At 40.1% G+C, this 12,269-nt stretch overlaps 2 protein-coding genes across 3 annotated transcripts in view; one reads left to right on the top strand and one right to left on the bottom strand.

The window, feature by feature from the left end:
* The window catches only part of LOC145942629 (tyrosine-protein kinase-like otk), a 46,125-nt gene extending 34,714 nt beyond the window's left edge, over positions 1–11,411 (bottom strand). The window contains exons 1-2 of the mRNA XM_083049543.1: positions 11,171–11,411; positions 2,729–3,031 (exon numbers count right to left, since the gene is read on the bottom strand). Coding sequence (XP_082905669.1) covers positions 2,729–3,031; positions 11,171–11,213 — 346 coding nt within the window. The 5' untranslated portion in view covers positions 11,214–11,411. The remainder of the gene's footprint in view (positions 1–2,728; positions 3,032–11,170) is intronic.
* Positions 11,412–11,662: 251 nt separating this feature from the next.
* LOC145943173 (uncharacterized) overlaps positions 11,663–12,269 on the top strand; it is a 103,585-nt gene continuing 102,978 nt past the window's right edge. For both annotated transcript variants that reach the window (XM_083050646.1, XM_083050647.1), the window contains exon 1: positions 11,663–11,940. The gene's annotated coding sequence lies outside the window, so the exon portion shown is untranslated. The remainder of the gene's footprint in view (positions 11,941–12,269) is intronic.

The following is a 12,269-nucleotide window of genomic DNA, read 5'->3' as shown; positions in this document are numbered from 1 at the left end:
AAGCAGTGGTATCAACGCAGAGTACTGTGAAACAAAGAGCATCGCGAGAAACACAATGTCGTATTCGTTTGCTGCAATGTTTATTGCAATTACTAAATGAAATCGGTGCGTTGATATTAAGCAGCGCGCTAAGTGCATTCGCCCTATTATTCTACATCGTTTCCCGGCTTGGCAACTGCGTATAATTGTAATTACGAAGCGATACATGATAACGAGTCGCGGCCGAGGCCGACACGCTAACGATGCACTCGCCCGTTTCTCTTTCTCGTTTATTTTTTTCCCATCGTCTCGCCCTCTTCGGTTTCCTTCAACGCTCACGACAATCTAACATATATACTTTTTTTCCTGTAAATTTCTTCATTACTCATTCAGACGCCATATTCTCGCTTTATTAATTTAATCCCTTTTTTTTTTAACTTCTGCATCCCTCATTTTGTGCGTTTCCGAGACGCGTAGAAATGCTTACGCAGATGGATGAACGTAATAGTGTATACATAAACCCTTTTTTCTATGTCTCTTTTCCTTTCTATTTTTTTCTCTCTCTTTTTCTTTTCCTCTTGATATCGAAGTTATATTTCCAACTAGAACGAACCCTCGGGCGTACTCAGATCATTAAAATATGAACGCGAGAAGGCCGACGTAGCCGTGGATGCCATATTGGGCAGCGCGCGGTACGAGAGCAAATTATCTTGCTTAATTAATGTCGCGCGGACGAATAATTGGAGAGGGTACGAATGGGGGGAGGCCGTAGCTCACGACCCATCACGAATCGATTTCTGCCTCCCTCTGCGGATCTCCCTACCGTTTTTCCTCTCTTTCCCTCTCGCGATTCGGTTCTCCTTCCTATATAACTCTCCTGTTTCACTCGTATTCGGTCCGTGTAATTTTCTGCGCACGAGGCGTTTGATCTGCTCTTTTGCGGAGACGGGACGATTAAAAAGCACCGTGACGACGATGATGCGCTGACGGGCCCCCCTTTCGCTCTCTCTCTCGAATCCCCCGAGCAATGATGACGAGGCCCACCACCGTCTCGTCTCCCTTTGTTGACTAAGCAACGCTGCCGAACGGCGGATTATATCGGTTTATCGGGCCGGTGCAGTCGCATCGTTGAATAGCGAGTGTATATTTTATAAGAGAACCTCTGCCCGCCATACGGCTCGCATGCAGATTTTCATCCCCGTTAACCTGATATCTCTGACACGAGAAATTAAATTCAAATAAAATAAGTATCAATTTATCGTCAATTTGTTTCAATTTCGAATTTATTACTTCTACCAATTAGCGAGAATATCGAGATATAAATTAATACTTAATTACGTCTGACGTCCAGATTTGATTTCTCGTGGTAGAAGTATCAGGAAGATCCGATTTTCTCGTCTCTCCTCCCGGAAATTCTCGTGAGAAGCGTTTAATTTGCGTGTTTCCGCGCGGACGATAATACAACGCGCACGCATAAATCAATAATAAAGCCACATTTCCGCTCGTTAATCGAAACATCCGATTATGAAGTTCAAAGCTAATTCGACATTGATAATCAAATAATGTTAGATATAAGCACAGTTGGTTCGAATTTATTTGCATTAGCCTAACTGCAATCTTCGTAAAGATTGTGCAAATAGAGATTACGAAGCATCCAAATGTCAATTTGTTTTTATAAACATTCTTGCAAATAAATCTACACACATGCAGTGTATAATTTTTGGATACCTGTTTATCATGTTCTATAAATCTGATCTGAATAAACTTGTAACATTCAATACAAAATTGTATTTTTTAACGAAAAAGTCTATTCTCTTTCAAATGTTACTTGAGCCTATCAAAGTTAACTCAATTAGTTAACTTTGATAGGCTCAAGTAACATTTGAGAGAGAATAGACTTTTTCGTTAAAAAATACAATTTTGTATTGAATGTTACAAGTTTATTCAGATCAGATTTATAGAATTATTGAGTTTCTCTCTCTGCGTTAAATAAATCTTCCGACATGTCAAAATAGGCAGTCAACAGCTGTTAATATTTAATCCAGATGTGTACGTAATATGTATCTTTTGATATATTCGACTCGCTGCTCAGTTGCACGTTAAATAAATGCACACTAAAGCTAATTCGAGCATTTACCGTCAGATAACATATATGTATATATATATAAAATGCGAAATGCGGTACACTTCGCATAGCAAAGAGCGAGTTGCATATTACGCTCGTTTAATCGTTAATGATGTAATGTAAACGTAATGCTTGTGTGTGTGTATATATTTCATGAAACATTAACTTGCATATTATTTTCCGCGCTGCCAGGAAAGGGTTTAATTAATTCAAATGTTTCCGTTGCGATACTTAATTGAGACTAATATAGTCAAAACTCATACTAAATGATGTTTCACACAGGCAATGAATATATTGCATTTTTGCGCAAACAAATATTCATCTAATATACTGTGTAAATATAAATATAAATTTTCAAAAAAAATTGCCATCTCTAAAAATTATCTGTGAAACTTGATGGCAAATGTAAAATTAAATTTGTTAGTTTACAATTAAAATATAAAAATTGATAATACAAATATATAATATAAATTAAATTTAAAATTTGCCGTGCGTATAATTGCATTTAGTATCGAAACGAAATTTCGGGGGAGGGATGGCAGATCAAAGATAATTATAAAATTAAAAGCAAACGATTGTACCGCAAACGTGCGAAGATAAGCGGAAAGATTTGATAAGACTTACATTGAACGTCGATCTTGGCGGGTGAACTCTCAATCGAGTAGCCGGTTTCCTCGTGTACGGCCACACAAACAAAACTTCCACTGTCCAAGATCCGACTGACCCTGGTGATGTAAAGATCACCCTCGACCTGATGCCTCCGTGGACTCGGGGCAAGCGGTTGTCCGTCCATTTTCCACGAGTACTTAACGTGCGTGCTTGGTTGAGCCTCGCATCTCAAACGAACCGGAGATCCTTCGACAACCGAATGTTCCGCGGGACTCACCGAAAAGTAAAGATCGTCATCCTGACCATAAACGAGTGTCACTGTAAAAGAAAAAAAAGCGTCATCTTATTAATAATAAAATAACATTCAATCGGTCACAAATATTAAAAATCGACCATTCATTCTGTTTAACTTTATTTTTATTATATATACCAGTAGAAGAAAAATTATTTATTCTTCACATTTAAACAACATATACATTAAAGCTTCCGTCATGTGATTCTTTCAAAGAATAAATTTGATTGGCAAAAATTCGTTTTTTGAGCTATACATCAATATTGCTCATCAACAAGAAGAGTGTGTGAGTATATCTTATCTCAGCCAAACAAGATACAAAGAAATGACCGCCGTCGAGTATATAAAGCAAGAGAAAAATATCCGCAAGGAGAAAATCACGCTTTTAAAGGATATGTAAATATATATGTATATGTGCAATATACGATACACACACGTGGATAAATTCGTGAGATTCGCGAGCTTACGTACGGCGATCGTTGCGTACCCATTTTGCACACAATGGCTACTCCGGTGTAGATTAAATCCTCTGTACCGGGGCGAAAATCGATCGGTGTTTCTCCGCCGACCGGGAACACGTGTGTACCACGCATCCATGGGTGACTACTGCTCTTGTCGTCTCTCATACCATCGATCTCTCTCTCTCTCTCTCTCTCTCGTTCACACAACACACCACTATCGCGCGCTTCTCTGTAGAAGTGTTTGGGAATAATTAATCCGTCGCGGTCGCAATGGACGAAATATTATACATTATATCTCGTGCCCGTTCACTATATAATCCACCTCGCGTTCAAATTTCAGATTACGCGGTTGCAATGTCCACCCTTCTCCCTCGGTCTCTCCTACCCGATCGCACTAATAATTTCCATTGTTCGAAATGAACAACAGGGATACCGATGAATGATTTCGTGAAAGAACGCGAGATGCTCGTCATTGTTCCGAACATTTGTTTTTTCCCAAATATATCCGTCTGCATTTGATTTAAAATATTGTAATAATATATATATATAATAATAGATATATACATATATATGTATACACATATTTTAACGTTCAATATATAATTTATTTCGATCAGAAACAAATATCTCCATGTGACCCCGAATGCCATATAATTTAACCACCGTCCATGTGCTCTAAAGACCACAATGCATGGTCATAAATCTATCAGAGGGGCCCCTTCTTTTATTTATCTTCGAGCGGACCCTGTCAGTTTCCCTATCTGTAATTGTGGATTCAGGTATTTCCTGTGATCTAATACCGCCGCAGTGCCCTATATCATTTTAAATTTTACAATCACCGAAAAAAGAATGTGTCATAAATTTTTTGTTAGAAACAGCTATTTCCTTCTATTTTTTGTAATGTGTAACGAAAACGATCCTCTACGTCTGAACGTGAAATTGCAATCGGGAACGTTGTTATGCTGAATTGCAAAATTTTATTTACTGCGATTACGCGATCAATGTTAATTGTTAATACTATACAATCGATCTGTTGTTGTAATTATATGCGCGAATCTGAGTGCAGAAATACGTATTTTCACGCGGTTCATGCGCGCGCAACGTCAAAGGAACCATTGATTCCGGACCTGCGTCTCGTCGAAGAGCGAGTTCGGTCATCACACGAACGATGGAAAAAATAGCTTTCAAAAATATCGTCTGCTTATCACATTCGTTAGTTCCCGGATTACGACGAGGAATGGAGAAAATAAATGCGGCAGAGGCTTTACGACCGAATCGTGTCGACAGCGTTCTTTAGACTGTATCTCCGAATGTGGCCCGATGTCAATCTTTACCGACATTTATCAGGTAGAGAAAAGAAAAAAAAGGGAGAGAGGAAGAGCGTCCGAAAAAAGACTGCGTGCGTTTGCGCCAGTCCTGTTGGCCGCTGGTCGTGAAACCTCCTCGAGGGGTAAACACAACCGCTTTTACGACCTACTCATGAGATTGGCTTCCTTCCCGAGCTAAACATTTCCTTCTCTCTCTTACTCTTTTCCTCGACAGCTGCAATCACGTTGCTTTATGACGTTTACACAAGCGGCCCGATTTTTCGACTACGTCGTCCGATCCAAGTGCTTGCGCACGTTTGATGTCTATACGGTGTCACATACGTAGAATCGTCGACTATACCAAGAGAATAGCTGAACGTATCACGATAAGTTTTAAAGGAGAAAAAAGTACGGATTTTCGCCAACAAAAAGGTCTACTTAACTTTGTTAAAAAAACTCGGCTAGTCGGTCAACAATCTCAGTTGTTAATTAACTAATAATTAATCGTAAGTAAAAACAAAATACGAACACTATTTTATATCCATGGCATATTTTGTGAAAAATTAGATCTCCTCTATAAAAAAGTATAAATATATGCAGAAAATAAGAAAATTATTAAAATATCGCAACGTAATTATTTTGTATTTTACGTAAGACCATCAAAAGATTTTTGACTTTAATTCTTAAATGACTCTAAACAGAATCATAAGACAATCATAAAATGTCTTTCTCTTAGGCGTCTCTTTCCGGTGAATCGAAAGCGACAAGAAAATAACTTGTCTGGATGCGAACACAAGGGGTTGTTTTCCCATAGTCTGGGGGTAGTTTCGCAATTCTCTTTCGTCGGAGCATTCCTTGATTATTATTCGTGGTACACGGCGCACGATCCCTCTTCCAGGCATCATGGAACTAGAAGGGAGAAAGTTTGTGCCGGTAGAAGCAGAACTTGGCTCATTATGCTACGGAATCTTTTTCTCGATGTGTACACGTGACTAAGATGACGACAGTCTTTAAATCGAAAGATCGCTTTAAAGCCGTTAAAAACTTTTCGCGTTTCCATAAAATCATTCGTATAGTTAGTTTAAATCAGATGAAATAACAGTTTCAATTTAAGAATGCATCTGGTTACGCGAATAGAAATGATGAATGACACAATCTTCTGATAAAACTTAAAAAAGAACATCTGAAATTATGTCGTAACATTTGCCAATCAAATATATTTGATATGATATTATATTTTCATGTTTATCGGTATAAAGTCGAACATTCTCTTCTCTAACGTTATTTGAACATTCTATTGTTCAACTTTTAACGGTAATGAAATATACTGGGAATTGATTCTATATATATAACTTTGATACAAGTTAATAATTAACTCGTACACAAAATTTATGTATAATGTATTTGCGCTTTTAAATAAACTTCTTATAACAAATATGGACTATAAAGAAAATATAACAGTAATAATAGGTATATACAACAATAATATTTCTTAATTTCCCAAAAGGCTTTCGCAGCAGTTCTACCCTTGCCGCAGGAACTTGTACCTTCCCGTATCAATTAGAAGCTGCTCCCAGCAGCACGGCGCGTATATATGTAACGCACGCCGAATGCATAATTCATCGCGTGCACGTAGAATGCGTACTTTATCACGCGGCTCACAGTCAGCGAACCACGCGGACATGAATTATGCGCGGGCCGTCAGTTATGACGAGACTCGCGGGCGCGCGCGTGTGAAAGGAAAAATTTACCCCGTACTCCGACCGATTCTTCAACGCCTCCTCGCATCACCCACGTGTATGAAAATCGCGTATTCAGGGATGTGAAAGGGGGATACTTGGCGCGTGCTGAGCGTCCCTGCAAGACGTTGCTGGGTGCAAATAATTGTGTTCGCTGTACCACCTTCCAGACGGTCTTGAGCACCGTAAAGTTCACGCACTCAGAACGCTTCCGCGACTCTGAACTCATCCCGAGAGTTGTTGCTCCCGAGGGGCTGCTGCTGAGACAGCGTGCTACGTAAGGCACACTTATTATGGGGAAAAAAAGAAAGAAAGAAAAGACTGCGGATAAAAAACAAGAAGGCAAGGAGAGACGCGAGTGCTCGGCGAACACTGACGCCCTTTTAGCGAGGGTAAAGTGCAACCGCTCGCTCTTGCTCCGGAAAAGAAAGAGCAGCGAAAGAGAGAAAGAGCGGAAGAGAAATAAAATACAACGAGATGTGCGAAACGATGAAGACAATTACGTAGTGCACTGTTGTTTTCTATTTTTTAAAGTCGTCAAGTTCGAAGCTCAGGTGCGTTATTCCAGTATCTCGGATAAAGTATATAGAATTTATTTTTAATCTGCAGATACGAGAGAAAAACAGATAATTGCTTTGATGATAAATATAAGAAATTACAAATTACATATCTCGAAGAAGACGCTACGAGAAGTAATTTTTCCATTACTTTTTTTTATAGAATCTAATCAATTATTTTCTTCCTATTAAATATTAAAATTTCATTTGCTTTAGAAGATACAACTTTTTATTCACTTATTAGATTTTTTATTGAACAAACAAAATGATCAGGAATAAAAATATCGCGCTATAAAGAATCACAATTATGTAAATAACGTAATGATGCGTTCAATGAAAAAAAAACATAGGAAAAAAGTAGAACTAAATCTGTTCGCACTCGGCGCGGTTTCTATTCACGGAAATCAGTCAAAAAGAGAATTCGTTTAACGGAAAAAGGGAGAAAGCGAGATCTGATGAGAGTGTGGAGTATGCCATTTTCGGAGTATACGTAATGACAACATGAACGAGCGGATTTCATCAAAGAGCCCGGTGTCGTCTATCCGGGAGTTTCTCTCTCTCTCTCTCTCCCTCTTTTTCTCTCTCCGCGTGGTTCGCTTCTCGAAATATATTATTCACGCTTCTCGTGTTTCCATTGCGGAGGTCATCAAACGCAGGCTTCACTCGTGGCGAGGCGTTTTACACGCTTTGAACCACCGTTGGCCCGGCAATCGACGCGGTCGGGAAACGAGACGAGGGAAGGAAAAGACGAACAGGCAGGGAAAGGAGTGTTTCCTGCCGAAAGATGGGCCGGAATTTCGGGGTATCTCCGAAACGATAGAGAGTTTATCTTCCAATTCCACGTGTCGACAGGCGATAACCGCCGGATGAAGGAGTTTTATTTCCGACAAACGCACATCTGACGAATGCAGCCCTTAGATAAATCGAGTCTCAAAATAACTTAAATTTGCGTTATATCAGATAAAGTTTCTGATAATTGATTATTCATTTATTTTTAAAATGTCTTTCTTTGTTATTAAAAAAAAATTTCTACGAAATTTCTAAAAAAATAGAAAAGAATTTTAATGAATTATAATACACTAAATAAGAATGTAAGAAATTTAAAAGGCGTTTGCAAGAAGTTTCGATATACATCTAAATTTGTACTGGATTGAAATTTCATGACGTTCGCGATGCGGATCCACGTTGGTTTTGTAGTTACAGGAACGAATGTGTACGCGTGTCGCGGACGACGTCTCCAGGAAAAGAATGTCGGTTTCTCTCCTTTTACGCGCCACCCTGGTCTTTATTAGTTTCTCCTTCCCCCCGTCTCTCTCTCTGTTTCTTTTCGGAGTCATTTCAGCAGCTCGTGGGATCAAAGGGCTAATACGATTTCTCCCTCTCTCTCTTCGTCACACCCTGCAGCGAGACACGTGTACATACACACTGTGACGACGTCATGAACGAGAAGAAAACGAACGAACGAGCGAACAAGAGAGAGAACGTTGTAGCTAATAATGTGCAAGCGGAAGGAGAAACGCGAAAACGCGTTACACGCTGAATAACATTCGGTGTATAAAATAACTGCCGCGTGCGCGGCTTCGCACAAAGGACTCTTATGTTAGTGGCGTAAAAAAAAAGTCGTCGAGAAGGAGACGAGAAACGGAGACGAGGAAAGAGAGAGAGTCGGTCGACGGAGGACGAGGATCGCGACGCAGAAGGGGACTTGTATATATACATACTTTCTCTTGTACCCCTATATATCTCCCTATCTTCTTTTCAAAGACACAGAACGTCTCCGGAGCTCCCGTCGTTCCGATTCTCGTCCGTAACTCGAGACGTGTAATTAGGAGCACCGGACCCAATATGAATGGCCAAGTGGTCCTGGTGAGTGGCACAGCCGGAACAGAAACGAATGAAAGAGCGGAGAATAGCGAGGGCAGAGAGAGAGAAAGGGGATGAAAGCAGCCATGGGGTACCATGGCGCACTCTCGAGAGTTACGTCGTACATTTTGCGCAACCCCCCTGGCTCTTTCCCCTCCCTTTAACCCCGATGGTGGCCGATATTAGATATATACCTACGTAATACCACACGGCAACCGTCTCTCCTTTCCATCCCCTTTCTCCCCCCGCATGCACCGAGTCTGCGTACACTCGTCCCTTTTACGTGTAGGTGTGCGCGGCTATCGAACCGGTTCCTCCTCTTTGAGAGGAGAGCCGTCATGGTGCAGAGTGGCAGCATCCTTTCGGGTCCTCGGCCTCGAATCCTCGTAAGAGCCGAGGGAGAGAATCCGCGAGAAGCACGCAAATTGGCCAGCTCCGATTTAGGCAAGGGGATATCTTATTTTTTTTTTCTTTCCCATGACTCTTTAGTTTAGGTTGCTGATTTATAGAGAGATAGGAACGTGATGAGAGAAGAAAGTCTTTTTCTCTTATTTTCTTTTTTTCCTCTATTTTCTCTAAAGGGTGAATAAATGTGATATCTCTGACATAATCGATTATAGTAATTGATAATCGGATGAAAGATTTAATAAATTCGGTTAATTAATTTGCGGCAGAAAATGCACGACGAGGTTTGCAATAATTCATAATTCTATTTGCAAATTCAATGACAAAGTAAAAGTTTAAATACGCACTGAGAGAAAAGGTTGTTAACTTGTAATTACTATTTTGTTAATTGAACATATAGAAGTATTTAAATTAAACACAACATATTAAATCTAACATAATGGGTTTTGACTTAAATACTTATATATGTTCAATTAACAAAATAGTAATTAATCGAACGATTTAGTCAAGTTAACAACTTTTTTTTTCAGTGTGTTGTCAGATTATCTCTGTTTTACGGAATATAAATTGCGCGCAATCTCGCACTATAATTCGATTGCAATGTGCAAGCATTACACAAGAGTCATGTTATCGATTGTATCATATCTCAGAAATAATCCATTTAAGGCCCTGCGCACAATAGGAAAAATATTAGGAATAAATATTAAATATTAGGAACAAGAATTATTTTAAAATAATAAAATCAGAAAAACTCTAATATAAAAATACAAATTTAGGTATAAAGGACTCTTAGTAGTTTATTAGCCCTTACTAGTCCTTTATACTCGAATTTGTATTTTTATCAGAGTTTTTTCGATTTTATTATTTTAAAATAATTCTTATTCCTAATATTTTCTCTATTGTGCGCAGGGCCTAATGCTGGTAAATTGATACATCTATACACGCGAAATATGTATGAATGTGGAAAATGGCATATACAAACGACATACACAAATCTTTTTTATGGGACATAACATAATTCACTCTGACAAAGTAAAAAGAGAAAAGTATGCTTCTTTTAAAACAGACCAAAAAACAGGTAAACGGCGACCTTGCAGAATGTTTCAAAATCTTTATGCGTCACGCGCTCGAAATGGCTAATTGCACCGATAACGACGAAATATTTTACTCTCAGCAAATTGCGCGATTTTATCACGAGACAACAGCGTGCAACGGGCGAGTAAAACAATGCTCGAGGAAACATATCGTGCTTGCCGTATCGCGGCGATGCGTTTGCCAGATACCTCCTCGCGCACGAAATGATAACTGCACCCTTTTCACTTTGCGATTATACATATACATATATGTGCATAGTGCATACATAGAGTTTAAGCATATAAAATTCTATTTTTATCGAATCTCAATAATATCAAACAAGCAACGTCATCGGAAGGAACAGCTCGGAGAGAGAGAGAGAAGGATATCGTCGCCGCTCATGCGCGATTTTTTTCCCCCGAGTCGAATCATCTCGGGAGAGCAGCTCGGCGCGCGATTCGGAGTCAATTAGCCGTAATTACACACCGACAGAAAGGGAAGAAAGGATAAAGAGAGACCGCGCGGCGTAACCGGTCGGAGCGGAGATGATCGGCGTGGGATCTCAAGAGAAAGAGAGAGAGAGAGATAGAAAGACGCGCCGCCAACTTCTGCCGGAACTTCGATCGGCTGTATTCCCTCCGTATGATTCACCCCGACAGACAGAGACCGATACCGGCAGAAAGGGAAAGAGGGGAAGAGAGCCCTTGTACGGCGCGATTCGAGGGCCGGTTATACTTGATTCAATATACGAGTACTTACATATACAGGATAGCAGGGGCAACAGTATCGTGACGCGCCGCATCCTTGTCGATCGCGCGCGCGCGAGGCAATTAAAACGGACACAATTATTATCGTGAGAGAGAATAACACTTCCGGTCTTTTGTAGCAAACTTCACGTCGCGATCATCGTTCAGCGGTTCGGCGTTAACTTGCGACTTGCGGCGAAACGAAATGCGAGCACGACCAGATGAGAACGAACGAGAACCGACCGGCGCGGAGAGACGCGTAACACTGAGATGACCGAGACGGCGAACTCACGCCGCGCAGGCGCACAGAGACCTCTGGTATCGCCGGCCGGCGCTGACTCAGAGGGCGCCACTTGCCGGCGATGTATAACTACGTACGAGATGAGCAGCGGTCGCAGCGATTGCGTGACGTCACGATTGTGTGACGTTGCGATAGGTCGATAGGATCCTTCGAGAATCGCAAGCATTTCAAAATAACAGTGATAGTCACGGTACGTGTCGTGGAACCGAATCGCTCCGTATATCAGCCGTGATTATTACTGTCTAAAAGTGAATTTTCCGCGCGCGAGTGAGATTACGGCTAGTATTTCGCGGAGTGTCGAACGTTTTCGTTGTAAATAGTGTGCTAAAACATCGCATACTATGTTATTTCGCCGAAATCGTGATTTCGATATGTGTGTGTACTGTGCGTGAGACCAGTAGAGACGGCCCGACACTTTTTATATGTTTTACGATACTTTCTCCCCGAAAAAACGGCAGAAGGAGGTGCAGGATCATCGCCAAGTATGTAAATATATATCATTCTGGTACAAGATTATGTATTTTTTACGTATACGAATATATATGTGCATGTGTAAGAATTGCATATGTGTGTAACGAAAAAGTCAAGTTGTGCGCTAACGCCCTCTCAGCGAGTGCATAGCTAGAATGAGAACTATTTAGTCAAAGCATATGGTAACAGGAGAAATGCAGGTACCTATGAAATATTGATATATGTGAATATAAGTCAAAGTGTGTACATATTTTTTTGTAAATTTTTTAAAAATATATTACTATTATAATGTATATTATATTTATACTATTAAATTTCGTATCATTTTCTTAATTTCGTT

The sequence above is a fragment of the Prenolepis imparis genome, unplaced genomic scaffold (assembly GCF_030444845.1).
Source record: "Prenolepis imparis isolate NDT839.2.m4 unplaced genomic scaffold, iyPreImpa1.0 SCAF_11, whole genome shotgun sequence".
NCBI classification, from domain to species: Eukaryota; Metazoa; Arthropoda; class Insecta; order Hymenoptera; family Formicidae; genus Prenolepis; species Prenolepis imparis.
Note: the sequence above shows the minus strand (reverse complement) of the source record. Positions and strands in the feature narration are given on the sequence as shown.